Source organism: Myxocyprinus asiaticus, chromosome 4 (genome assembly GCF_019703515.2).
Source record: "Myxocyprinus asiaticus isolate MX2 ecotype Aquarium Trade chromosome 4, UBuf_Myxa_2, whole genome shotgun sequence".
In the NCBI taxonomy this organism is placed as follows: Eukaryota; Metazoa; Chordata; class Actinopteri; order Cypriniformes; family Catostomidae; genus Myxocyprinus; species Myxocyprinus asiaticus.
Window position 1 is genome coordinate 43,069,713 of NC_059347.1, and position 27,299 is coordinate 43,097,011.

The 27,299-nt window shown below is 38.1% G+C and overlaps 1 protein-coding gene across 1 annotated transcript; it reads right to left on the reverse strand.

The window, feature by feature from the left end:
- Nucleotides 1-393: 393 nt before the first annotated feature.
- LOC127436698 (serine/threonine-protein kinase A-Raf-like) lies at nucleotides 394-27,191 on the reverse strand. Its single transcript, XM_051691006.1, has 16 exons — nucleotides 27,129-27,191; nucleotides 21,674-21,886; nucleotides 19,101-19,204; nucleotides 18,889-18,991; nucleotides 18,167-18,321; nucleotides 13,957-14,067; nucleotides 13,700-13,847; nucleotides 13,189-13,213; nucleotides 12,859-12,986; nucleotides 12,550-12,752; nucleotides 9,368-9,544; nucleotides 9,039-9,085; nucleotides 7,323-7,441; nucleotides 7,027-7,158; nucleotides 6,743-6,877; nucleotides 394-5,599 (listed from the first exon to the last, which is right to left on the reverse strand). Exons 2-16 carry the CDS (start codon nucleotides 21,779-21,781, stop codon nucleotides 5,459-5,461), a joined length of 1,836 nt encoding a protein of 611 aa, XP_051546966.1. The 5' UTR covers nucleotides 21,782-21,886; nucleotides 27,129-27,191; the 3' UTR covers nucleotides 394-5,458.
- Between the last annotated feature and the right edge of the window lie 108 nt (nucleotides 27,192-27,299).

Consider the following 27,299-nt stretch of genomic DNA (forward strand, 5'->3'; position numbering starts at 1 on the left):
ACACCAGTTTAAGGTGACAATTTATAATGCAGATTTATAGTACACCACAATTCTGCATTTCATTTAAGACTAATGATGTAAACTTAAAATAAAACAAAGTGAAAACGAAATCTCTCCTTTTCAAAACAACAGCACAAATCCTACCAATGTGTTTATGGTTGATGCAGGAAGTACCACCAAGAGCAAGTCATCACTTCCTTTTGCAGATCATTCTGCAAACTTAAAACAGGTGCTTTGGTCATGACAGGAAGCTTGAAAATATTACGCTTTCGGTTATGGAGCCAGTTATAAAGGTGAATGTGTGCATAAACAGCATAACAAAACTGAAACATGACATCAGTATTCAACTGCTTTATTTTTAGAACAAAAGTCTGTCTCCACAATATTTAGCCCCCCTCCCCAAAAAAGATTTTCCTTTACATGTTTTAAAATAATTTTGCTCTTTAAACATCACACACACACACACAAAAAAACAAAACAAAAAACAATTTAAGGTAATATTTAACTAAATAAAATAACTGTACATGGCAGAATATAAAATTTTTCGCAAACACCCATAGACCTCTTAACTATACACACATTATTGCAATTCACCAAAAATATCCAAAACTATTTCTTTAAAACAAAATTGATCATTCATTAGATTTTATGCTCTGAAAAATGGTGGCTTGTACACTGATCTAATGTTTCACCCTTTTGCATTTATGCCCTCATGCATAAGCAGAAAACTGGATGTATACGGATTATCTTACATTGTGCTTTATGGAAACTACATAAAAGTTGTACTTTGGCCATCTGCAGAGCAGCTGACAACAAGACCAATATAATGTGTGCTTTGAGCAAAACAGCTGCTTAAAAGATATAGGGTAAAATAAAGAAAATTATTTATTTGCCTGATCCAGGGTATGGAATTATAGAAGCCTATTAATGTTTTTCATTACACCAAATTAATCAATGCACCACATAAATTAAGCCTAATGACATAAAAAAAGCGATGTTGTAATAACATTTTAAAAAGTTGCTTAGAAAGTTATAAATCCTCTAATCATTAAATGTTTTCTCTATTACATACACCGATCAGCTACAACATTAAAACAACCTGCCTAATATGGTGCAAAAACAGCACCAACCCGCATCTCAGAATAGCATTCGGAGATGCTATACTTCTCACCACAGTTTTACAGAGCAGTTATCTGAGACTTTGTCAGTTTGAACTAGTCTGGCCATTCTCTGTTGACCTCTCTCATCAACAAGGCAATTCTGTCCGCAGAACTGCCGCTCACTGGATGTTTTTGGCACCATTCGGAGTAAATTCTATAGACTGTTGTGCATGAAAATTCCATGAGCTCAACAGTTACAGAAATACTCAAAATAGCCCATCTGGCACCAACAATCATGCCACGGTACAAATCACTGAGATCAAATTTTTTTTTTCCCCATTCTGATGGTTGATGTGAACATTAACTGAAGCTCCTGACCCATATTTGCATGATTTTATGCACTGCAGCCACACGACTGGCTGATTAGATAATTGCATGGATGACTGTTGCTGCCAGACGTGCTGGTTTGAGTATTTCTGTAACTGCTGATCTCCTGTGATTTTCACGCACAAGTCTTTAGAGTCTACTCAGAATGGTGCCAAAAACACCCAGTGAGGCTGTGGCTAATCAGTGTAAATCCTCTAATCATTAAATGTTTTCTCCATTACTGAACCATTACATGTGCAAGTGATTGCTCAAGTTTTTCTTTTGTGCTTGCAGTAACAGTCTTATTTCTTAATAATTTTCTTTCTTTCTCCAAGTACCAAATTTATCTAGAAATACATTAAAGCCATTCAAGCTGTGCTACAGATATCCAGAATTGGCAAAAGTTACTGTTGTAATGATCTAGGACCAGTTTTTTAAAACAGTTTCTCATACAATTGGTAAGGTTAGCATTCGGTGGAAGAAACCATTCCTTGATCAGTGCTGATGTTTTTAAGAAATGTTTTACAAAGTCTTATTTGTAGTAATATTTATAGAGGTTTCAAGACACACAAAAATAACAAGGCTGTTGGTTTGAAACCATGATTCATTAATAGCTTTTAAACTATTGTATCATACATGTCGACAGAACTAGCTGTACATCCAAACCCTTGCAAAAATAAACTGTTAGTCTTGCTTTTTCAAACTTTATGAATAACGAGTATATAGTGTCACTAACAAAATGCATAATAACCATGTCAATTATTGCCTTTTGTACTGAATAATATTATTACAATTGGTTTCTTAAGAAAACAAAAACAATATTTGGAGTACCACATCGTCATTCATCTATGAGCGCCCAGAAACACTTCTACATACTCACCCTGTTTTAAATGTAATAACAGAGGAATTGTATAAGAAAATAGAAATATATTTTAGACAGCCAGATGTGTCCAAAACAACAGTCAGGGGACATAACACCATCTTTCATATCCCATCATCACAACAGACACTGTATCCCCCAGAGAATCATTCATAGGAATCATATTTGAGTACAGCTCAATGGGGTACCCAGCCCCCATTCAAATATTGCTTGGTAAGAACCAAAGCTCTGCATTTAGTACAACTAAATCAATAAGTTAAACACATTAAGACTCCATTAAAATGTAATGGTCGAGAATGTAGGACACATAAGGCCCAATCGTTGAAGGTTTCAATCAGTCGTAATGAAACCAGCTAAACTGGGAAAAAAGGGAACTTTAATATTGCTATGAAACAGAATGAGTTTCACAAAGAGATACTTTTGAGTTTACAGAACTAAGTATTGATGAACTGGCCTTCTTTGTAAAGTTCATTCACGACAACTGAGCCCATAGCATCAGAAACTTGAAAAACATCTGTGAGTTTAGCAGCCGCTTTGTTCTGAGGACATAAGAGGCCACCAACCCAAGAATTTCTCATCCTACACTGTCACTTCTGAAGCAATTACATCCAAACAAAGTGCTGTGAGACATGGTAGCTGATCCAAGCTGGTCATTAGCTGGTCCAAGCTGGGAGACCAGCTTAGACCAGCTACCAGCTGGTCATACCAGCTCAAGGCAGTCAAGCTGGTTTTTGGAACATGGTTGCTGCTCGACCAGCTAAGGACCAGCCGATTACCAGTTTGGACCAGCTTCCATGTTCCAAAACACAGCTACCAGCTTAAGCTGGATTTTCCTGCAGGGATTCTTCCTGCCGATACAAAATTCTAAAACAAAACAAGCCATTGCTGTGGATGAAGAGCATCATTAGTTTGATCAATCTCAAAACACTGCAACTGGTAAGAGGCATGGTTAACCAGTGGTCAGTAGCGATTCTAAAGTTAGCAGCCTAATTTAAGTGTTTTAGAGTCCATTCCTCAAACATTGCTTGAGAGCATAACATTGAGCAAATCAACCATAACTCCACCTTAAAGGTGCTGTTACTTCTGTGCCACTAGTGGCACCAAAAGGAATTGCAAAAATAAATGACCGTCTCCAAACAGGTTTTCCCAAACACTCCACATCTTAAATTATTTTAAAAAACTGGTAGTTCTGCCCAAATCGGTTGAGCCAATGTTGCTGTCGGGTCAAACAAACAATGTTTTAAAAGCACCACAGAGCCAGGAGTTCTTAAGACTACTTCTACAGGAAGTCAACCTACAAACGGTTTGTCTCTAATAGTTCTCTGCATATTAAGCAGGGATAGGAGACAGTATATTCACATTGAAGCATTCTGCCTCTTAAAGGTGAAGTGTCATTTTTTTTCTTCCAAACTATTGCTCATGACTATCTGCATGCAGGTCCATGGCCAAAATCAGTTACATTTCTCTGTGCAAGGTCTACTTTAGAAACATTCAACGACAGTGGGCAGTACTGTCAATCAGTTTAACATTGCCATATGATAACGGTGCATTAGCCCACAAGCCAGACTGAGATGAAGTGTCAGTATGAGTTGACCAGTCCTGGTTTTGGTCATCATGACCCACTTCAGCTTAGATTGTGAATGGTTACCCAGTTGTAAGATGCAACATTTTAAAAGAAACATAGTAAACAATCTTCATTTATAAATCCAGAGAGCAACATGTACTCATTTCAAACTAACAAAAGAAAATATCATGCTAAATTTTTTCTTCCCCCATCACTTCAGGAAGTGCACCTATGCATTATGAGGATACCAACATGATTCTGTCATTTCACTGGCAGGATCTGCACCATTTTCTCGAAATTTCTTTAAGCTTTACAATATAAAGCTGACCAAATGGCAGCACAAGCCCAAAAGTAAAAGATCAGCAATTGAGAAGTGATGGTGAAAACATCACATGCACAGCACAATTTTTAAAGGGATGGTTAATCCAAAAATGAAAGTTTGGTCCTCATTTACTCACCCTCATGTTGTTCCAAACCATCTTTCTTCCTTGGAACACAAAATGAGGGACTGACAGCCTCATTCGCCTTCCACTTTTATTGCATCTTTTTTTTTCTGTACAATAAAAGTGAATGGTGACTGAGGCTGTCATTCTGTCTAGTATCTCCTTTTGTGCTCAGTGGAAGAAAGAAAATTAAACTGGTTTGGGAAAACATGAGGGTGAGTGACTGATGACAGAATTAAACATTTTTTAGTGTGAACTATCACTTTAAGGGCACCAGTCACATGTACATCCAACATTATCTGTCACCCTCTAGTTGTTTTCCATCTGGACAAGAAATGAAAGATAACAGAATTTAAAAAATAACAATAATAAAGTAAAAGATAATAATAATAATAATAATAATAATAATAATAACTACAACAGGCGTATGATTTGGATTGAACATACATGATTACATAACCATGAATTGAGCAACTGACTGCAAACCAATCTGTTATGTCACTTTGAGCAAAGAGTGACCGAGACAGATGAACAGAGCCATCACAGTTTTCTAATGCTGATCAATTAAAAACAAAATTGTTCAAGCAAAGGGAACAGGAAGAAGAAAAAAAAAAAAATCTCCATGCAGAAGTTTGCTGGTTCTATGAAACAAATTCAATGCTTCTGTTATTTCCAAGTAAAAAAAAAAAGGTAACTTGCAAGCACAATCATAACACATTTTGAAATACACCTAAAAAAATGAGGTTATTAAGATTGTGCTGATGCATCGCAGATATGAATCTTGGATTTCCAAATCCAATAAGTGTAGTAAGAGCACGGTTTATTTCAGATGTCCGTGTTTGAAAGCAGCTAGTCAAAGAATTCTGCAGTCTGCCATTCTACACTAGAGCAGCCTGGAGATAATTCCAGAAACATAAAGGGGAGATGTAGGATTGCGCTAAATGAGCCGATAAATGTGGAGTATGTGTGTTCGAGTACATGTGGGACCAATGCAGTAGTTCAGGTGCTCTCAGGAATGTGTGGAAGAATCAGAGGAACTAGGGATTCCATGCTTCAAATGATGATACACAGCATTTGGAAAAAGAGTGGAGCATCTCCGGGAGTCTCACAGAGGCATGAGGCGCGTGGTATGAAGGAGAAGTGGATTCAGATCCTCTGCGTGTACAGCACGGTGTAGAGAGGGCTCAGAGGCACTCCGTTCGATTTTTGGCAACAAATCCTGGACCTGTTCGATGCCCACCAAGATCTGTGCAACATCAGGGGATATAGAAGCAAGCATGAAACGTGAGAGGCTGTTGCTTTAACAATCTTTAACATCTGCTTGGAATGACTACAAAATGGAGAGATCACATTCTCACTGAGATACAGAAAAATTTTTATCTAAATGTATTCTTACAAGAGAGATAATCGGTTTGACTGATATTTTTTTTTTAACAATATGTACGCTTTTCTACTTAAAGGGATAGTTCACTCAAAAAGGAAAGGGATAGTTCACTCTCATCACTTACTCACCCTCATGCCATCCCAGATGTGAAACTTTCTTTTTTCTGCTGTACACAAATGAAGATTTTTAGAAGAATATCTCAGCTCTGTTGGTCCTTAAAATGCAAGTGAATGGTGACCAGACCTTTGATGCTCCAAATATCACATAAAGCCACATAAAAGTAATCCATATGACTCCAGTGGTTTAATCTATGTCTTTAGATATAATATGATAGGTGTGGGTAAGAAACAGATAAATATTTAAGTCTTTTTTTACCATAATCAAAATGTGAATGAATATGAAAGTAAAAGTGGAGATTGATAGTAAAAAAGGACATAAATACTGATCTGTTTCTCTCCCACACCTATCATAACACTTCTGAAGACATGGATTAAACCACTGGAGTTGTATAGATGACTTTTATGTTGCCTTTGTGATTTTTAGAGCATCAAAGTTCCGGTCACCATTTACTTGCATTTTAAGGACAAACAGACCTGAAATATTCTTCTAAAAATCTTCATGTGTGTTCAGCAGAACAAAGTCATACACAACTAGGATGGCATGAGTGTGAGTAAATGAAGAGAGAATTTTTGGGTGAATTATCCCTTTAAATGGTTAACAGTTCCTTAATATGAAATCTACTGATAAATGGCAAAATCTCATTCCAAATCACTGTTTAGAAACATTCCATTGTCATAACTGACTTTTCTTGTAAAAATAATAGTTATTGTTTTTATTATTAAAACATTCATGTTTTTATTATTTAGTTATCCTGTCAAAGAGCAGAAATTAAAAATAATTTCTGCCTATCGGTTACCAGACACTTAAATATTAAATAATCAATATTGGTTTTGGTCATAAAAAAAACATCTTATCTAATTCTGTTAATCTCTCTCTAACACTCACCTGTGGAAAGAGAGGCCGTTCATCCCGTTTGAATTTCAGACAGTCGATGATGAGCCTCTTCATTGATTTAGGGCAGTTACTATACAGTTTACTGAGGTCTGGGGACAAGTACCCACGACCCACCATGAAAATAATCTGAAGGAGGAGAATAACTTAAAATAATAGTAAAGCACATTTTAAAAACAGCAGCTTAAATTTTAAATATACTGACTTCAATAAAAACAAAATGTACATTTTACATCATATGTGGCTGAAAAATGGCAAAGAGATAGTGTGTGTCTGACCTGATCCCGGTTGCTGATATTTGTATAGGGCAAAGTCCCAGACATAAGTTCATAAAGCACCACTCCATAGCCATATACATCTGACTGAAAGGTGTATGGGTTAGGGTCTTGCATTCTGATCACCTCAGGGGCCTGACAAACAACAGCAGAGCTTTGTGTGATCATGTTAAATCCAGCCTTGACACTGTCCCAACAACGAAAGGGTAATTACTTAAACAAATACCCACCATACAAGCTACCACTATAGGTTTCATAGTCAAAAATGGGGTGCTCAGTTAGCTTATCTGACTACTTACCATCCACAGGATGGAGCCACTGGGCTGTTCAACCTGCTGTGAGCCACTCCAGCGAGACTTCACTGTGGCTAGCCCAAAGTCACCAATCTTTACCGTCCACCCTTCATGCAGGAAGATATCTGACAATTGAGCTCAGAAGTAATATCCAGAACACAGCTTTCAAAAGTTTTAATATAAGACTAAGTATTTAGGGCATCATCGCTAGGAGGAATGCATTATCATAATCCAGGCAAAGCAAAAACCTATAACTGTGCAGATTTTTTTTTATTTATTTTTATAATTTTTGGGAGATGTGGAGACATTCAGGCTAGCTTGGCAGAATTAAGTACTATCAAGCCACCGTACATTATTTTAAGCTAAAACATATGCTAAAATATCCATCAGTGGATCTAGAACAAATAAATTATAAGTCGGGACTCAGGAGGAGAATACATATCCAAATCCTTCCAAAACATATTTTGGTCCAAAAAAAGAAAATAAAAAAAGAGCCAACTCTTTTCCCCAAATAATCCCACAACAGGCAGGAGCCAATCAATCAACAATGAAATTGAGGATGTAAACTCAGCAAAAAAGAAACGTCCCTTTTTCAGGACACTGTATTTTAAAGATAATTTTGTAAAAATCCAAATATCTTTACAGATCTTTATTGGAAAGGGTTTAAACAATGTTTTCCATGCTTGTTCAATGAACCATAAACAATTAATGAACATGCACCTGTGGAGCGGTCGTTAAGACACTAACAGCTTACAGACGGTAGGCAATTAAGGTACAGTTATAAAAACTTAGGACACTAAAGAGACCTTTCTACTGACTCTGAAAAACACCAAAAGAAAGATGCGCAGAGTCCCTGCTCATCTGCGTGAACGTGCCTTAGGCATGCTGCATGGAGGCATGAGGACTGCAGATGTGGCCAGGGCAATAAACTGCATTGTCCGTACTGTGAGACGCCTAAGACAGCGCTACAGGGAGACAGGAAGGACAGTTGATCGTCCTCACAGTGGCAGGCCATGTGTAACAACACCTGCGGGACAGGTACAGGATGGCAACAACAACTGCCCGAGTTACACCAGGAACACACAATCCCTCCATCAGTGCTCAGACTGTCCGCAACAGGCTGAGAGAGGCTGGACTGAGATACCCTTCCATTGACCCTCCAGCATGACAATGCCACCAGCCATACTGCACGTTCTGTGCATGATTTCCTGCAAGACAGGAAATCCCACTGAGCACATCTGGGACCTGTTGGATCGGAGGGTGAGGGCTAGGGCCATTCCCCCCCAGAAATGTCTGGGAACTTGCAAGTGCCTTGGTGGAAGTGTGGAGTAACATCTCACAGCAAGAACTGGCAAATCTGCTGCAGTCCATGAGGAGAAGATGCACTGCAGTACTTAATGCAGCTGATGGCCACACCAGATACTGACTGTTACTTGTTCAGGGACACATTATTCCATTTCTGTTAGTCACATGTCCGTGAAACTTGTTCAGTTTATGTCTTAGTTGTTGAATCTTTTATGTTCGTACAAATATTTACACATGTTAAGTTTGCTGAAAAATAAAAGCAGTTGAAAGTGAGAGGACGTTTCTTTTTTTTTTTTTCTTTTTTATTTACTGAGTTTAGTAATGATGCTATCTGCTGGCAGAGAATGAGCAGAACATCTAGTCTAGCTTGGTATTCATGAAACAGATCTGTCTCATAGTACAGGCAAGAAAGGATACTATTAGATTTCAAGTCCCGATGAATTATATTCTTGGCGTGAAGATAACTGTTCAAGACAAAAAAAGCAGCATATTATTTATACAACATAGTTACTGGAATTGGATGAAAACTCCTATGTGCTTTACATTCCAAGCATTATTAATAGAAAGTATAATCACATATCATTAGTGGAGTTGAGCTAAGGGAGCATGTTACTTTCCTGTGTGTCTTGTGAACTGAACAAAGAGGGCATTAAGCAAATTTGTTACAAGAATAATGGGCCATCCTGAAGAACTGAGATCCAGATAACCAAGTTGTCTATGAAGAGAAAAAGTATTGAAATTCTTACTCCATGCCCTGTGCAGTCTGGCGAGCAACGTCGATACGCCGCATGGTGTCAAACTTGGTCTCGGTAACATGAAGGTGGCGATACAGGCTGCTGCCTTCACACCACTGTGTGATAATGGCAAAATTAGGCTTCGTCATAAAGCCCATGAACAGCAGTATGTTGACGTGACGTGTTTTTCTGAGGAGTACAAAATTAGTTATGCTGAACAGGAAGAATTATTTTTGTATAATTTAAATTCAGACAGATTCGTTAATAAACCATTTAGAACCAATCAGTTTGACTATTTCAGTGAAAAGAATCAACTCAAAGAACAAATCATTAACAAATCACCATAGCTTGCGACCAATATTTAGCTGATGAAATACTTAATAACAGAGCATAACATATATATATATATATATATATATATATATATATATATATATATATATATATATATATACATATACATACATATATATATATACACACACACCGATCAGCCACAACATTAAAACCACCTGCCTAATATCGTGTAGGTCCCCTTCGTGCAGCCAAAAGAGCGCCAAACCGCATCTCAGAATAGCATTCTGAGATGCTATTCTTCTCACCACAATTGTACAGAGCAGTTATCTGAGTTACCATAGACTTTGTCAGTTCAGCAAGGTGTTTCCATCCGCAGAACTGCCTTGTTGATGAGAGAGGTCAACAGAGAATGGCCAGACTGGTTCAATCTGTCAAAGTCAACGGTAACTCAGATAACCGCTCTGTACAATTGTGGTGAGAAGAATAGCATCTCAGAATGCTATTCTGATATGCAGGTTGGCACTGTTTTGGCGGCAAGAGGGGGACCTCCACAATATTAGGTAGGTGGTTTTAATGTTGTGGCTGATCGTGTGTGTGTGTGTGTGTGTGTGTGTGTGTGTGTGTGTGTGTGTGTGTGTGTGTGTGTGTGTATATATATATATATATATATATATATATATATATATATATATATATATATATACACACACACACACACACACAGCTGAAGTCAGAAATTTACATACACTTAGGTTGAAGTCATTAAAACTCATTTTTTAACCACTCCACATATTTCATATTAGCAAACTGTAGTTTTGGCAAGTAGTTTAGGACATCTACTTTGTGCATGACATGAGTAAATTTCTATCAATTGTTTACAGACAGATTGTTTCACTTTTATTGTGCGTAACAATTCCAGTGGGTCAGAAGTTTACATACAATAAGTTAACCTTTAGGCAATTAGCTCCTGATAGTCTAATTGGAGTCAATTGGAGGAGTACCTGTGGATGTATTTTAAGGCCTATCTTCAAACTTAGTGCCTCTTTGCTTGACATCATGGGAAAATTAAAAGAAATCAGCTAAGACCTCAGAAAAAATTTGTGGACCTCCACAAGTCTGGTTCATCCTTGGGAGCAATTTCCAAATGCCCAAAGGTACCACGTTCATCTGTACAAACAATAGTACGCAAGTATAAACACCATGGGACCACACAGCCATCATACCGCTCAGGAAGGAGACACATTCTGTCTCCTAGAGAAAAGTGCAAATCAATCCCAGAACAACAGCAAAGAACCTTGTGAAGATGCTGGAGGAAACAGGTAGACAAGTATTCCTATATTGACATAACCTGAAAGGCTGCTCAGCAAGGAAGTTGCCACTGCTCCAAAACCACCAGACTACAGTTTGCAAGTGCACATGGGGACAAAGATCTTACTTTTTAGATAAATGTCCTCTGGTCTGATGAAAGAATAATTGAACTGTTTGGTCATAATGACCATCATTATGTTTGGAGGAAAAAGGGTGAGGCTTGCAAGCCGAAGAACACCATCCCAAGCTTGAAGCATGGGGGTGGCAGCATCATGTTGTGGGGGTGCTTTGCTGCAGGAGGGACTGGTGCACTTCACAAAATAGATGACATCATGAGGAATGAAAATTAAGTGGATATATTGAAGCAACATCTCAAGACATCTGCCAGGAACTTAAAGCTTGGTCACAAATGGGTCTTCCAAATGGACAATGACCCCAAGCATACCTCCAAAGCTGTGGCAAAATGGCTTAAGGACAACAAAGTCAAGGTATTGGAGTGGCCATCACAAAGCCCTGACCTCAATCCGATAGAAAATTTGGGGGCAGAACTGAAAAAGCTTATGCGAGCAAAAAGGCCTACAAACCTGACTCCATTACACCAGTTCTATCTGGAGGAATGGGCCGAAATTCCAGCAACGTATTGTGAGAAGCTTGTGGAAGACTACCCAAAACATTTGACCCAAGTTAAACAATTTAAAGGCAATGCTACCAAATACTAACGAAGTGTATGTAAACTTCTGACCCACTGGGAATGTAATGAAATATATAATGAAATAAATCATTCTCTCTACTATTATTCTGACATTTCACATTCTTAGAATAAAGTAGTGATCCTAATTGACCTAAAACAGGGAATGTTTTCTATGATTAAATGTCAGGAATTGTGAAAAACTGAGTTTAAATGTATTTGGCTAAGGTGTATGTACACATCTGACTTCAACTGTATGTCACCCAACATCAACCCCATTTGAGCTCCTGTGGGGTGCAAGTCGAGCATCACTTCCCATTAAACATTAGAGTACTCAAGAACGTCATCCTCCACGAGTTGAACGGAATAGACGTGACAATATGTCATGAACTTGTACACTTGATGTCAAGAAGGGTCAGAGAAGTATTTAAAAGTTATGAAGGACTTTCCAAGTACTAAAATATTGCACACTATTTGAATTTATGTGTGCTCATTTTTGCAACCCTTTACTTAAGCAAAGCTGCCTAATTTCATTATTTTACAGATTTTGATAAATTGTTCTATTTTGTTATTAAGTATATGTTTAATACATTTCAATTTTGTCATCTTCGCATGAACTGTAATAGTAATCATTTAGAAATAGAAATATATCCTTATGATCAGAGAGGGTGTACTCATTTATGCTGTTTACTGTATATACTGTACATACACACTTTGACATTTTGAAATCACTTTTAAATGTTATTAATGTTTATGACTTTCCAGCACTGGAAAACACAAAAACAAATATTGCCAGGTTTTCCATGAACATGGAATCCTTGACTAATGCTATGACTAACTATCTTTTATCATAAACAGGCTTTGGTGCCGTTAACAAACATCTGGAGCTTCGGCTACTCACCGTAAAACCTGCATCTCATTTTTAAAGGCTTGTAGTTGCTCTGGTGTGGGCTCTGTCACTTTAAGAATCTTGACAGCCACATCTCCGTGCCACTTGCCTTTAAAGACAGTCCCAAATGAGCCTGCCCCAATCCTCTTTAACATGTTCACCTCCCGTGAGTGCACCTCCCAGTAGTAACTGGAGTCTCTGTAACCTCCACGGTGCTGAAAACCAGCAACAAAATTCAATAAAAAAGCTGATTCAAACACCAGAAACCTCTAATATTCTAAGCAGAATCATTTGAGGTTTCCATCAAATAAAAGCACACACCACTTTCTTTTTATCATCAGATGATGATGGCTTTCGTTCCTTGGGCTCAGAAGGGGATTTGGGGGGTCTTCTACCTGGTGATCCTAGGTGGGGTGGGCTAGTGGAAGGCTTGGGAGAGGACTCTGGTCCTGTGGACAACAGTAGGTATTAAAGGCCACTTCATACACATGGCTCTTGCACATGAAGATGTGTAAATTTAATCAGTGATGGGCAAGGGAACAATGTACATAGTGTAATGTGGGTGTGTGCAAAAAATGAATGTGCTCATATGAGCGATGGCCAAACATTGCTAAACAAAGAGGAAAACTAAACAAAAAGAAACACACTCACCCATTGTGCTGATTTTTAATGGCTCCTGAATGAGAGTGAAAAAAAATAAATGAATAAATAAATGTGAAGATGAAGAGGTGATTAAGAGGCATTCAGAAACTCCAAAGTCATATTTTACAAACTAACGTTCTTCTCTTTTGGTACTTCATGACCAAGCTAATACCACCACTTATACAGAGGGCATTATACTTATATATTTTGATATAGCCAGTAGGGTTCCTAAGTTCTTCGTGACTACTGGATGAGGATAAAAAAAAAACAGAGATTGTGCTCACAAAGAGCAAGTATTTTAAAACAGAGCATACCTAGACACATTTCTATTCACTATAGAAATTACCATGATTTTTTTGATGTTATTAATTTCCAGGACCAAATTCCAGGCCTTGAAATCACTACTTTAAAATTCCCTGATATTTCTGGTTTTACAAGACCGTGGGAACCCTGATCCTAAGACACCAAAACAAGACAGTAATGTGTTTGGATATGATGTATCTCTAGTCCCATCTCTAACCTCCATGAGGCCTGCAGCTCCAGGATCCAGAGTGCTGACCATGTGGACGTTTGGGGTTGAGGTGGAGCGATGTCTCTGGAGAGACTGACCGTCCTCCCCTCGCATGAGGAAACAGAAGGAGGGAGAGCCGGGGGACAGCAGGCCTCCTCTAAGACGAGAAAACATTTTAATTTTGATAATGAGAACAAGTGGCTCCAATTTATACTTGGGGTTACAAAAAGAACATGTATTTCTCTATAAGTGAAGTTATAATGTACCCAGGAGGATCTGAGGTTAAGGCAAGGTCACTCTGTGATATGGAATTGGCGTCCGACATTATCAAAATTGGTATTTGAGGGTAGTCTTCTGTGCAGGTACTAGGACCACACCTGAGAGACACAAACACCAGTTCAGTCACGTAATTGATGGCAAACGCACACACTTAAAGGTGCACTCAGTAACTGTTTGTTTGTGTCATCTTGGACTTACAATGACATCTAGTGGTGTAGATTCAGCATCACTGAAAATCAAGTTTTCAGTTACAGATGCCATTGTAGAAATTCACTTTTCAAGATCAGCCATGATTAATTTAATCCAAGAGTGAAAGTGTCCAATAACAAGACGGCTCCCTGGATTAAGCAAGTAGTATTCAGCTGATCATGTGATTCTAAAATGGCAGCCCCCATGATGGCGCCCCTCCCCATGTAGAATAAAACAGATTTTATAAGGTTAATGATATGACTAGAGTCCTCATCTCATGTGAATGGCCATGATTTTATACCGGGTTTCTGCAGGTTCGAAGGAATGAAATTTAAGACTTTTTAAAGGCAAATAAAAGAAAAATGTAAGACCATATTCGCAATGAAATAAAAAACACAAATAATTCATTAGCAGGTAAATACAAAACCACTGAGGCTAATTGGAGGTCTCTGGACATGTTTTTTATATTTTACTGTACATTTATGTGTTTCTTTTTTTTTTTTTAAATAAGTTAATACAATATTAAAACTCTAAATGAATTAATTAAGAATGCATGTAGCCTAAAGTATGTAGCCTATATTGTGACCCTTCTCTTTAGTCACTTGCTTTCCAGCAAGACGTGACGCAATAGACAAATGCTTTGGCAACGTCACTGCTTATGTCAAACACGGAAGGTGGCAAAAACCATGCGTAAAAAGTAAACTTTTATCGGATTACGTTATTGAAAAATGATTCTGAGGGCTCTCGTTGACCACTGTGGCTTCAAGCAGTGAGGCCTGCAGCTGTATGGCCGTACGCACTGTGCGTACCATGAGCACTCCGACTGACATGAGAAATATTTACTCTCAGAATATTTCACCAATCATGAAATGTGTCCCGTACATCTGTTGTCTGTTTAAAAGAACTAGCGATGACCAATTTGCGAGTGAATAATTCTTTTGAGTCGGTTCTTTTCAGTAAATTGACCAAACGGGCTTACAAAACTGTCTGAATCGATTTGTGATTCAGTACAATTCGTCCAGAGCACTCTCTCACTGAGTCATTTGGAGCGGTTTCTCACACAGTAAAACAGTATCGGGATATTGATGAACACAGAACAAACAGCCCTGAACACAGTGGAAATTTACCTACAATAAACTGAGACAAAAGGCTGTCTTTTTGAGAGGTAACTTCAGCTAGTGCTGTGCCATGTGAATAAGGGGCTGTTCAAACTGAACGTGTTTTTGCGTCCGCTCATGCTGTTTTTCAATCGTTTTCCACGTAAACATTCGCTAGATGGATGTCTTTTGACAACTGCGTCACGTTTCACTGTGTTTTTAGGATTTCTCATGGGAGTGCTGCATTTTTAGAAGCCGCTTTAAGTTAAAAAAAGAACTTCAATTGATAAAAACGCATCTCTAGACACCTGCGATCTGCTCTATTCATTGTGGTGACACGTCTGTTCTGAATGGTTACTGGAAGAAATGCTTTAGCCAATCTCATACTCGAGAAAAACAAAATCCTTTCTCAAAGTCACCAGAATTGAATGCTTTGGTGTTACTTTTGCCAAACAATTCTCCCGGGGGAGCATGCCCCCGGACTCCCCTAGATATAAGACTGAACAAGGCAGATTTCTGTGTGTACCCTCAGATGAAATCCTGCAGGCACTCATGGCTTCAAGCCATCAACAGAGCTGACTGGACTAAGGAGATCATTTCAACTCACAACTCTGCAGCAAAATTTTATAGCGAACATGATTACATGTTTGTTATTAACTTGTTTCATTATAAGAATATGTTTGTATTTATGATGGTTTTGTGTCATACATTTGTTTAATCATCTAATCTGTCAAACCTAACACAACAGTCAGCGGGCTTTCTGCCACCACTTACTGTGCATGCGCTGACATATTGGTAAACAAGAGGATTGGTCTATAGACCTTATTCACAGTAGCCCCATGTTTGATTTTTAATGGGAATGGGAATGAGGCTGTGAGGGATAGACATACCATCTCTTCAATGGCATGCACGGTATAAAGCTGTATAAAGCTCCTAGATCCCATATGATTTTCCACAACTCATGTTGTCTGGAGTTTTTTGTCTACTGAGTGTCCTTGAAGATATTTTTCCATTGTTTTGTCTGTGGAATGATCCAAAAACATTTTAAATTGCAGTACAGCCCATTGAAGATAGTGTATGTCTATAGCTCACAGCCTCATTGTCATTCTCGTCAAAAATTAAATATGGCGCTGCGGTGAATAAGGTCTAGCATGTGCTGAATAACATTTATATATTTTTTCTTGGCAGATAACTTTAACAAATACTTTAACAGGTAGTTAAATGGCAGTTCATTTAAAAATGAAATTTCTGTCATCACTGCTCACCCTTGAGTCTGTATGAATTTTTCTCTGCCGTGGAACAAAAAAGGAGAGGTTAAGTAAAATGATTAGTCTCAGTCACCATTCACTGTCATTGCATCTTGCTTTTCATTCAGTGAAAGTGAATGGTGACTGAAACTCCCTCATATCTCCTTTTGATATCCACTGAAATAAGAAAGTCATACAGGTTTGCAACAGCATGAAGGTAAGTGATGACAATTTTCATTTTTGTGTGAAATATCTCAAGTAAAAGTCATTACCTTAAAAATGGCCGTATAAATTTGACAATATGTATTGAAAATGTTAACAGATTAAATTATGAAAGAAAACTGTTGCATAATTAGTTATGATGTATATTGAAAACAGATTATATACTAAATATTAAATATAGATAATATATTTTCATATTATGTAGATTATTAATATTTTAATATGTATATAAATATATTATTGTTTTGTATATTATTTAAAAAAAAAAAAATTAATTGACCGATCCAGATGGAAGAGAAAATACCTGTATATTTCAGATCTAGAGAGATGGGTATGAGAGATATAACAGGTGTAACTCTGCAGCTGAGTAGTTCCGTTAGCTTTACAATTATTGTCAAAGGTAATGTAAAATAAGGCAGCGCCACGATTTGAAAGGCGCGAAAAGACCGCTCCTACCTTGCGCGCTTACAAATTGCAACGTTGACAGCTTTGTCGATTATAAGCTGGAGTGACAGTGTTAGCACATCTCTCGCTTACAGAGATGCAGAATAACGCCATTTGCATTTCTGATTAACGGGTTTATGAAGGTTTATACATGTTACATCGTAAATTCAGTAAAAAATGCACTTCCCTGCACGCGTTCACACTAAACTCAAGCGTCAGCTGCTAAATGCACGAGAGAGAGGATTATGACTCGCGCAGATTCTGCTGTTTTTTTGTTTTGTGATTTCCTCCCCTTTTCTCCCCAATTTGGCATGCCCAATTCCCAATGCGCTCTAGGTCCTCGTGGTGGCGTAGTGACTCGCCTCATTCCGGGTGGCGGAGGACAAATCTCAGTTGCCTCCGCATCTGAGACAGTCAATCCGTGCATCTTATCACGTGGCTTGTTGAGCACGTTACCGCGGAGATGTAGCGCATGTGGAGGCTTCACACTATTCTCCGCGGCATCCACACACAACTCACCACGTGCCCCACCAAGAGCGAGAACCACATTATAGCGACCATGAGGAGGTTAACCCAGCGTGATTCTACCCACCCTAGGAACCGGGCCAACTGGCAGCTTAGGAAGCCTGACTGGAGTCACTCAGCAGGCCCTGGGTTCGAACTTGCGACTCCAGGTGTGGTAGTCAGCGTCTTTACTTGCTGACCTACCCAGGCCCGCCAGATTCTGCTGTTTTAAGCGTCTCCATTTACGCCCCAAAGTGTAAGACCTCAGCGAACAAAATGTAAGACTTCTTGTAATTTAAGATATTTAAGACTTTTTATGGCCTTACATTTAAAAAAGTAAATGTAAGACTTTTTAAGGACCCACGGGTACCCTGTTATACTAATGTTTCAAACTTACAATTAATTTCTTTAGGAGTAAAATGTTTTAATAGGGAAAAAATTACTGAGTGCACCTTTAATGCAAGACTTCACATGCATAGTTTTGAAACACACACCGTTTTGTCATGGTATCCATGTCCAAACATACAGTAGGTACTTTACTGCTGCAGTGCTGGTGGAATTTATACCCACATGTCTGACACCTGAAGCCGTTGAACAAGAACTTGTGGCAAAAGTCACAGTATGCTAACTTGAAGAATGTTTTACGAACCTGTCAAAACAAGAATATATAATTTAAAGGTGATGCTGATTGGCACATTGTATATTATTGTTAAATGGAGAGTTTACCTGAAGGTAGTTCATCCTTATTTAGTTCCAAACCTGTTTGGCTGATTTTCTTCCGTGGAACACAAAAGGAGATGTTAGACAGGATGTTAGTTTCAGTCACTATTCACTTTCATAGCATCTTATTTCACACAAAGAAAGTGAATGGTGGCTGAGGGTGTCAACGAGCCTCTCCTTTTGTGATACACCAAACAGTCATACGGGTTTGGAACAACATAAGGGTCAGTAAATGACAGAACTGACATTTTTTGGGTGAATTATCCCTTTAACTCAAAGCTCCAACAGATATAATTTTAACAATGAAATGTAAATTGTACATGACAGTATTCTCACACACACATACCACAGATATCATATACACAGATTACCTGCTGCATTAACCTTACATATTTTCCAGTACATGCACAGTTCCAAAGAAAATCCAAAGAGGCCCTCAATAAAGAACTGAGCTTCCCACATGCAGACTGTGATTTTGTTGCGCAAGTACACTTACGAAGTTGTGCATTGTAAGGGGAACATCATCCAGCACTTCTACCAGAAGTTCCTCCCCTACAAGGGGTGTGATGTCAGTGTTCCATTCCGTAAGCCTTTTACGGCTGGACAAAAAAAAAACAAAAACAAAAAAAAAATATATAAGCATCAAACTGTCCTGAAAAAGAGCTGTTTTGTCACCTTGGTTGATGGTCTCATTTGGGAGTCACTTACCCTTCAAGAAGTCGAAAGACAGCACAGCAATCCTGGCTCAGGCCTCTGACTTTCAGGGCTTTGTCTAGACTGTCATAGACAGTCTGCCCATGCCGAACGTTTACCTGAACACATGGTCACATAGTATCCGTATCAACAGACACTCATAAAAAGACAAGTACACAAAGACAAATCATTACATACAGGTCATGAAAAAAACAAGTTTTTTTGTTTGGACAATACGATGGCAGTCTTTGACTTGATACTGACTATCCTTGTGGATACAGTATCATGCAAAAGCCAATGTTTTTGATTATCGATGCCATTAAAAAAAACTTATCTATCAGTGGGCATGCTTCACATGAAACTGAAACCAGGCTTGAGCGGGGAATGAAGTCGCCGGTTATTTGCCCACGCTGGTTTAATGCCAGATTCACTAAAGGACTTATGCAGATCAGGCAACGGTGCAAACACGCCAACAAACTCGTGGCTGACTCTTTGCAATTCTGATTTTGCGGGCCAGTTCTGAGCACTCTACAGCGGAGGATGCAGAAGTCCACCGTGATCTAACTGACACACTCTGCCAGGACAGCGTCACTGTGATCCGGACACCTGGATCATCTCTTTAACATGTCGAGGTGCGCTTGACTACACCGCACATCTGTAAGTCTCCATCATTTGATGAATTTTTGCTGATGTGATCAAAAGTTAAAATAAAGGAGAGCTTGTTGTTAAAACAGGTGCGACACCTGGTTCCAAAAAGCTGATACAGATTAGAAACATTTCATCTGCAAACTGTCGTACGACGATAATCACTTGTGGTAATACAAACAATCTGTTTTAACAGCTTAAAATGAAGCACTCTAAAGAATAAAATGAAAGCCAAAAGATGCACTCCACAATAAATTGTCTTTTTTTTTTTTTTTTTTTGCAAGAAGTGTTTATAAATATATTTTATATTTATTTTCTGCAAGACGTGTTATTTTCGTTGTGTATTTTCTACTAAAATTATGTAATATATTCTTTGTTACTTTGCTTTGAAAAGATATTCAGTTTCTTGAGAAAAGTTTATAATAAAACTGGTTAACAACATAGACTAAAATGTGATATAATGTGAAATTGAGTATTATGGTAAGGCTGATTTAAAACTGAGTGTTTTTTTTTTGTTTTTTTACTTTGTCAAGTACTAAATAAAGAGAAAATTATGTAAGAGGAAGTCGTTTTCATTTAAAAAGTATTTATTTCACTGACTATTTCCAAAAATAGGCATTACAATATGGTTATTTATTATGTTAACCAATTTGTATTGGTTTTCGTGATCGTGATATAAGATTTTGGTCATATCGCCCACCCCTATAATGTATACATGTTATGAATTCAAAATCAGGCACATTTCCATTTTCTACAAAACTGTCTGTCTTCACCACAAGCAAGTCTCCTCTAAACTTCACTGAGCAAGCATGCGCATGCGCGCATCCATGTCAATCAAACCGACTGCAATGAAGAAAGGGAGCACAATCATTTAGATTAAACTGTGCTTTGCGGTTTAGTAACCTTGGAACATACACATCGATAATCAATCGTGCAGCTTTCATGGATGTCACACTGATGCCTCAGAGGTCAAAGTGTGCCGGGTTTCTTTTTTTTTTTTTTTTTATTAAACTGTATATAATGCTAAATATATGTATAATAATGCTACGGGTCCTGATAATGCCAAATGTAATGTCTGATTTCACCAGTAAATGTATATTATGGCAAACATTATTTTGCTGGCTTACACTACCACTGAAAATGTATTTTTGAAAAGAATACTTTAGAAATTAACAATTTTAACTTTAAAACCATTTTAAAACTTACAATATTAATTCAAAATACTTAATTTATTCAGTGACAGTACAAGGATATGTATCTAACATAATTATGTGTTTATAAGATAAGATGGGCAGAATTATTAGTATTTCTATTCTGGTGTCACCACTGCCCTCTGCTGGACTGATTTTTTGTCCCACTCCATCCTCAAAGGATCATTTTACTCTTTAATGAACGGTACTTTTTAAGTTTTAGAATGAAAGGACTATTTTACATACGTCCTGAAATTAATAATAAATAATAATAATAAAAAGTCAAACTTAACATTTCATGACTCAGGCTTTGTTCAAAGTTTTGTGCGAGTAAAGCATTGAAAAAGTTTTTTTTTAAATCACATTTTAATCAAATACAGGAAGTAACATTGTATTATTTCTTCGATCAAATAAATAATAGAATAAATAAAGTGCTGGCAAGTCATGTGATCTAAACATGGCAGTGCCGATGGCCATGAGGGTACACCCAATTCCATGTACAATAAAAAAGCTTTTTTTAGTTATGACTAGAGTCTTCATCTGATTTTAAGACAGATTTTTCAAAAATACTATTTATTTCTTAGAAATAATTACTAAAAAAATTACAGATTGCACATTTAAACAGAAGTTGTTCAAAACTTTTAGAAGAATAAAATGAAAAGCAGCCCAAGGAGTTTGTAGACATTTCAAACATTGCATAACAGGCTCCAATGAATGAGACACTGAATGAGTGTTTGTTCATGGAACCCTTACCACCGTCCGCTGCTTGTTGGGGAGGTAGACACGGATGGTGCCCCCACCTCGGGGTATATCTTCCGGGCTGGTTTCCCCCGAGGAGGAACAGGAGGAGGTGGAGGACATGATGTCTCCGTAGGGGCAGTAAAGGTCTGGCAGCACTGAGACCCAGTCAGTCGCAAGAAAGATTCACACACCAGGGCAAAACAGGAAGAAGCCCTCACCTGGAGCCTGATATGAAAAATAGTGCATTAGGGACAAAGATAACTTAGAAACCTAGTTTGTGACCCTCCATTTAAACCTGGAAATAGACTGAAAGTTTATATTTTTATTTAAGTTTAAAATAAAGAAATGACATGACATAGAGAAATGTCACAAATTAATCATAATGCTATGGGATAATCTCAAATCATGCTTTCAACTATTTATTATGCTGATAACATCATTTGTGATGAAAAGGTTTGCAAAATAAAAGCATTTTCACTAGCAGTCTCAAGCTTTTGGACCCCACTGACAGACAGATCTAATCACTCAGAGCGCAAGAAATAAAGCTGGTTGATGCTGAATCTATTTGAATTTTAATTAATTAATTTTTTATCCCCTTTTCTCCCAATTTGAAATGCCCAATTCCCACTACTTTAGTAGGTCCTCATGGTGGCGCAGTTATGCGCCTCAATCCGGGTGGCAGAGGACAAGTCTCAGTTGCCTCCGCTTCTGAGACCGTCAATCCGCGCATCTTATCACGTGGCTTGTTGTGCATGACACCGCGGAGACTCTGCATGTGGAGGCTCATGCTACTCTCCGCAATCCACGCACAACTTACCACATGCCCCATTGAGAGTGAGAACCACTAATCGTGACCATGAGGAGGTTACCCCATGTGACTCTACCCTCCCTAGCAACCGGGCCAATTTGGTTGCTTAGGAGACCTGGCTGGAGTCACTAGCGACTCCAGGGGTGGTAGTCAGTGTCAATACTCACTGAGCTACCCAGGCCCCTCTATTTGAATTTGACATTTTTCTTAAATCAAACATTGCATATTTTATCTTCAATTTGTTGTTGCTTGCTGAGATGCAAGATTATCTAGGATATGAATTGTTAGATGCTGGTAGAGAATCTTTTTTTGAAGGTCTTAGCACATGTGTTCACTTGTTTTGCACAATTACTCCCTTAATAAAGTAACTGTTTCTCAAGGTTCCAGAGCACTGAAGCATTTCTTGTACAAGATAAGCACACAAACACACACCGAGACAGGGCGGATACGAAGGTCGCTATAGGTGCGAGTAGTGTACCTGACAAATTCAGACAAACTTTATAGATATATTTAGATCACCACTGGTGTGTGTGCACGCACCAAGGGATTCTTTGCCAAAGAAAAAAAACATACTGAGAGCTTGGTATTTATTAATGATATAAAAAAAAAAGAAAAAGAAAAGAAAAAGATCAATCTCAGTGCTGGATGAAAGTTTTGAAGCTTAATGTCAACTATTGAATGAAAATATTTAAATAAATTACACACTTCAAATTGCTCTCTCTAAAACTCACAATTTTAATAGACTGATCAGGGGTTTGTCACATCAATGACAAGTTTAAGACTTGCTTTAAATGGCTGTGGCACAACATAACAGCCAGAATCCACCACAAAGCAGAGCACATAACTTACTGTTACTCTGCTAGAACTCACAATAAGCAAGCTGATAACTAGAAACCATACATCAGTGGAACGTAAAGTGGCTAAATAAACACATGGACCAGTTTCTGCACTGGTAAACTAACCCAACCAATATGAAACACATGTTGAAGGAACTGCCCCTGTTATGGATCAACTGGGGACCATGTTAACTGGGGATGTGTATATGCATGTAAATAATTGAACTTGCCTTTTCAACAGATTTATTTAACGTGAACTGTCAAGGAGTAAACAAAAGATGTTTTTCATCTATGTCTGTTCTAATGAATTTGACTGTTTAAGAGCGATTTTAACCGTTTCACAGGGTAACATGTTTGCCCATAATGTGGGGCATTGGTTTGAATGGAAACTGGCGATTACATTTGTCAGAGCAGTAAATTGCATGTTGAATTCTTTTATTTGCAACACTAAAGCATCATATACTGATGTGTCAATAATATATTTTCAATTGCTTTTATTTTTTATAATGAATAATAGCTTGATGAACTAATAGTTTGAGGAACTTTCTCAGACCATTAAATATAAAAAGTGTATGAATAATTATAGATGGGACACTGTCATACGGGCAGTAAACATTGCAACCCGGTTCAAGTCCTGATCAATCAGGACAAATTTGAAGCTCTGCTGCAGATTATGATGTATTTTTAACAGGTCTATTGAAAAATGTTTTTAAATCCCATGCACAGACACAATTTATTATATTGTTTTAAATAGATTATCAAAATTGAAACTGAATCTAACAGCCAGTAATTACAGTATACTCAGAATTTTCTGAGAATGGTTGAATTATTGAGGGGAAAACAATTTTAAGATTTAAGATTCTTATGATTTTGCCAAATAAACAAAATAATTATGTTTCTGAAGAACTTTCTCATGCTTTCAAAGCGTACCATTTATTCTTACCCATTGGTCAATTTGGCCTTTGTACTTGCTCTCCACCAAAAAATTTGCGGTAACACTTTACAATAAGGTACCATTTGTTAACATTAGTAAATGCATTAGGTATCATGAATAAATTATTAACTATTTATTTGTTACATCATTTATTAACCTTTGTTAATGTTAGTTAATAAAAATACAATTGTTCATTGTTAGTTCATAGTGCATTAACTAATGTTAACTAATACAACTTTTGATTTAAAAAATGTATTAGTACATGTTGAAATTAACTAAGATTAATAAATGCTTAATAAGTACTGTTCATTGTTAGTTCATGTTAACTGTTGTTAACTAATGTTAACAAATGAAACCTTATTGTAAAACGTTACCAATATTGCACTGTTCTGAAAGATCATCTTTTGGCAGTGTCATGTGTAGTCAAACATATGACATTCAACATTCAAACTATTGCTTTTTATATATATAAGCAATTTAAGAGTATAGGCCTATTGTTGACACATAAGCCTGTGATGATTTAGTGTTGCAAATAAAAGACTTCCACATGCGATTTACTACTCTGACAAATGTAATCGGCAGTTCCCATACAAACCAATGTCCCACGTTAACATGGGTAACCATGTTACCCTTTGAAACGATGTTAAAATTGCTCTTAAACTGTGTCAAATTCACTGGAACAGACATTGATCATACAAAGTGGGTTAATAATGATACCAACATTTTTTATGATGTGTAAAACGCCTTTTCTTGGCTCCTTGGCAATTCACATTGAACGAATCTGCTGAAATTGCAAGTAAAATTATTCTTGTGCAAGCACATCCCCAGTCAAAGGTGCACTCAGTGATTCCTGAGAAAAACTGTTGATATTCAAACTCAACTGCCAAAACAAACACACCCCTCCCTTCAGTGCTCCTTTGGAAGCTCCGTCCCCCCAAATTCATGCACGCAAATTCATTCCTTTTACATTTCGGAGATCTCTCCACCACTGAAAAGCCTCGCCGACGTTGATGCGGCTCCTAGCCCTCGACTTATCATAATCCTTTTTTAGTTTATATTCGTCTGACCTTTTTCTCTTGGTCTGTTTCTCAGCCATTTGTCCTCCTTTTTAGAAAGAGTTTAGAAAGTTCGCAACAGCCAGATTTGCCGTCGCTTTTCTTTTTTTATCCCCTTTTCTCCCAATTTGGAATGCCCAATTCCCACTAATTAGTAGGTCCTCGTGGTGGCACGGTTACCTCAATCCGGGTGGCAGAGGATAAGTCTCAGTTGCCTCCGTTTCTGAGAAAGTCAATTTGCGCATTTTATCACGTGGCTCGTTGTGCATGACTCCGCAGAGACTCTGCATGTGGAGGCTCATGCTACTCTCTGCGAGCCATGCACAACTTACCACATGCCCCACTGAGAGCGAGAACCACTAATCGTGACCACAAGGAGGTTACCCCATGTGACTCTAGCAACCGGGCAAATTTGGTTGCTTAGGAGACCTGGCTAGAGTCACTCAGCACACCCTGGATTGGAACTCGTGACTCCAGGGGTGGTAGTCAGAGTCAATACTTGCTAAGCTACCCAGGCCCCCTGCCATTGCTTTTCTAATTAATTTCCCTCTCGCTCTGCCCCCATCCTGTTCACGTGCAAGAACCACCCCCTGTTGCTGATTGGCTGGAGTAGTGTTGTGTGGATCAGTCTGATCCACTTTGTTTTTGTCCCATTTACAGAGCCAGGGCTGTGTACAAATACTAGATGTTTTTTCAGCCCACCCACAGAATAGACAGCTAGCAGACTGTGAGGAGATATTTGCAGAATTTGACAAACAGTGTATTGGATTAGAATTAATGTGTGCACCTTCAACACGATCTCCAGTTGATCCATAACACCCCAACTAAAGGAATCTACTGATGTCATTCAAACACATTTTAACATTATGGTCTATAATTAAAGACCAGTAATTTAAGCCTTAAGGCCATCAAACTTTGAATTTAAGTCTTTTAGCTTGCACATTTTATGGTATTTAATGAAGTATACAGTCTTTTTTCCTTGTGGCTTAAGGTTACAAGATGCAGGAAGCACTCTGCAAAACTTAAAATACAGTCTTGTGCTGTACAACTACACTAAAGAAAGTAAAACAGCATGTAAAAAATAATCAAATATACATTTCACACCCACTTAGATATCTTTCACATTCCAGTCAGACTGCAGTTTGAATTCAGTTTATACAAGCCTGCAAGGTGGCAGTCACAATTCCAACTGTACGTACTGCTTGATCAACACCAACAACCCCAGGAAGACACCTAAACAACTCTCAATAACCAGTCCTTGTTTAAATGCAAGTGGAAGGCAATTTTAACTCCCCTGTAATTCATGTTACAAATGCAGCACAAGCGCAGGGGGCGAGAGAAAATGATACAGATGTTTTACACAAACACCTCCCATCTAGATAGAGTAACCACAGAAATGTGCAACAGCCTGCAGTCAAGATGAGCTGGCTGGCGTTTAGCTAAGAGTGATCTGCTCTTTTAAAGCAACACAGGCCATTCACTTTTAGCTCACTCAATATATCATGATATTAGTCAACATTTAATTAAAGTGCGTTTTCGAGTAATACAATACTGGCTATATATAGACCCATAAGTCCTGTCAGGTACTATTTTTCGTACTGAAGAAGGGAATGCTGTTTTCATTAGGCGGAAAGGGATTAGACGCCTAGCTGCTAACTAGCTGTTGTTGCTAATGCTGGCCAACCACTGTGTAGAAAAGTAAAAAGCCCCGCCTTAACATATTTCTCAGCGTTATAACTTACGGTTACTCACACCTGCGGTTACTATCCGTGCAAACTACCCTACGCGTTAGCGAGACTCGCTTTGCATATTTGCTCCAGAGTAATTTACTCACCTGAGACAGCCATCTTGAATTATTTCAGTCTCAAGTCGGATCAGCAAAGACTTTCAGGGAAAGCGGAACAGCGAAATCTCACACTCTGATTGGTCAGATTCTGTGAATCACGGCGCTGATTTGTCACTTTTTGTGACGCTTTGTAGCAAGGGAACGAGAAAATGGGCGTGT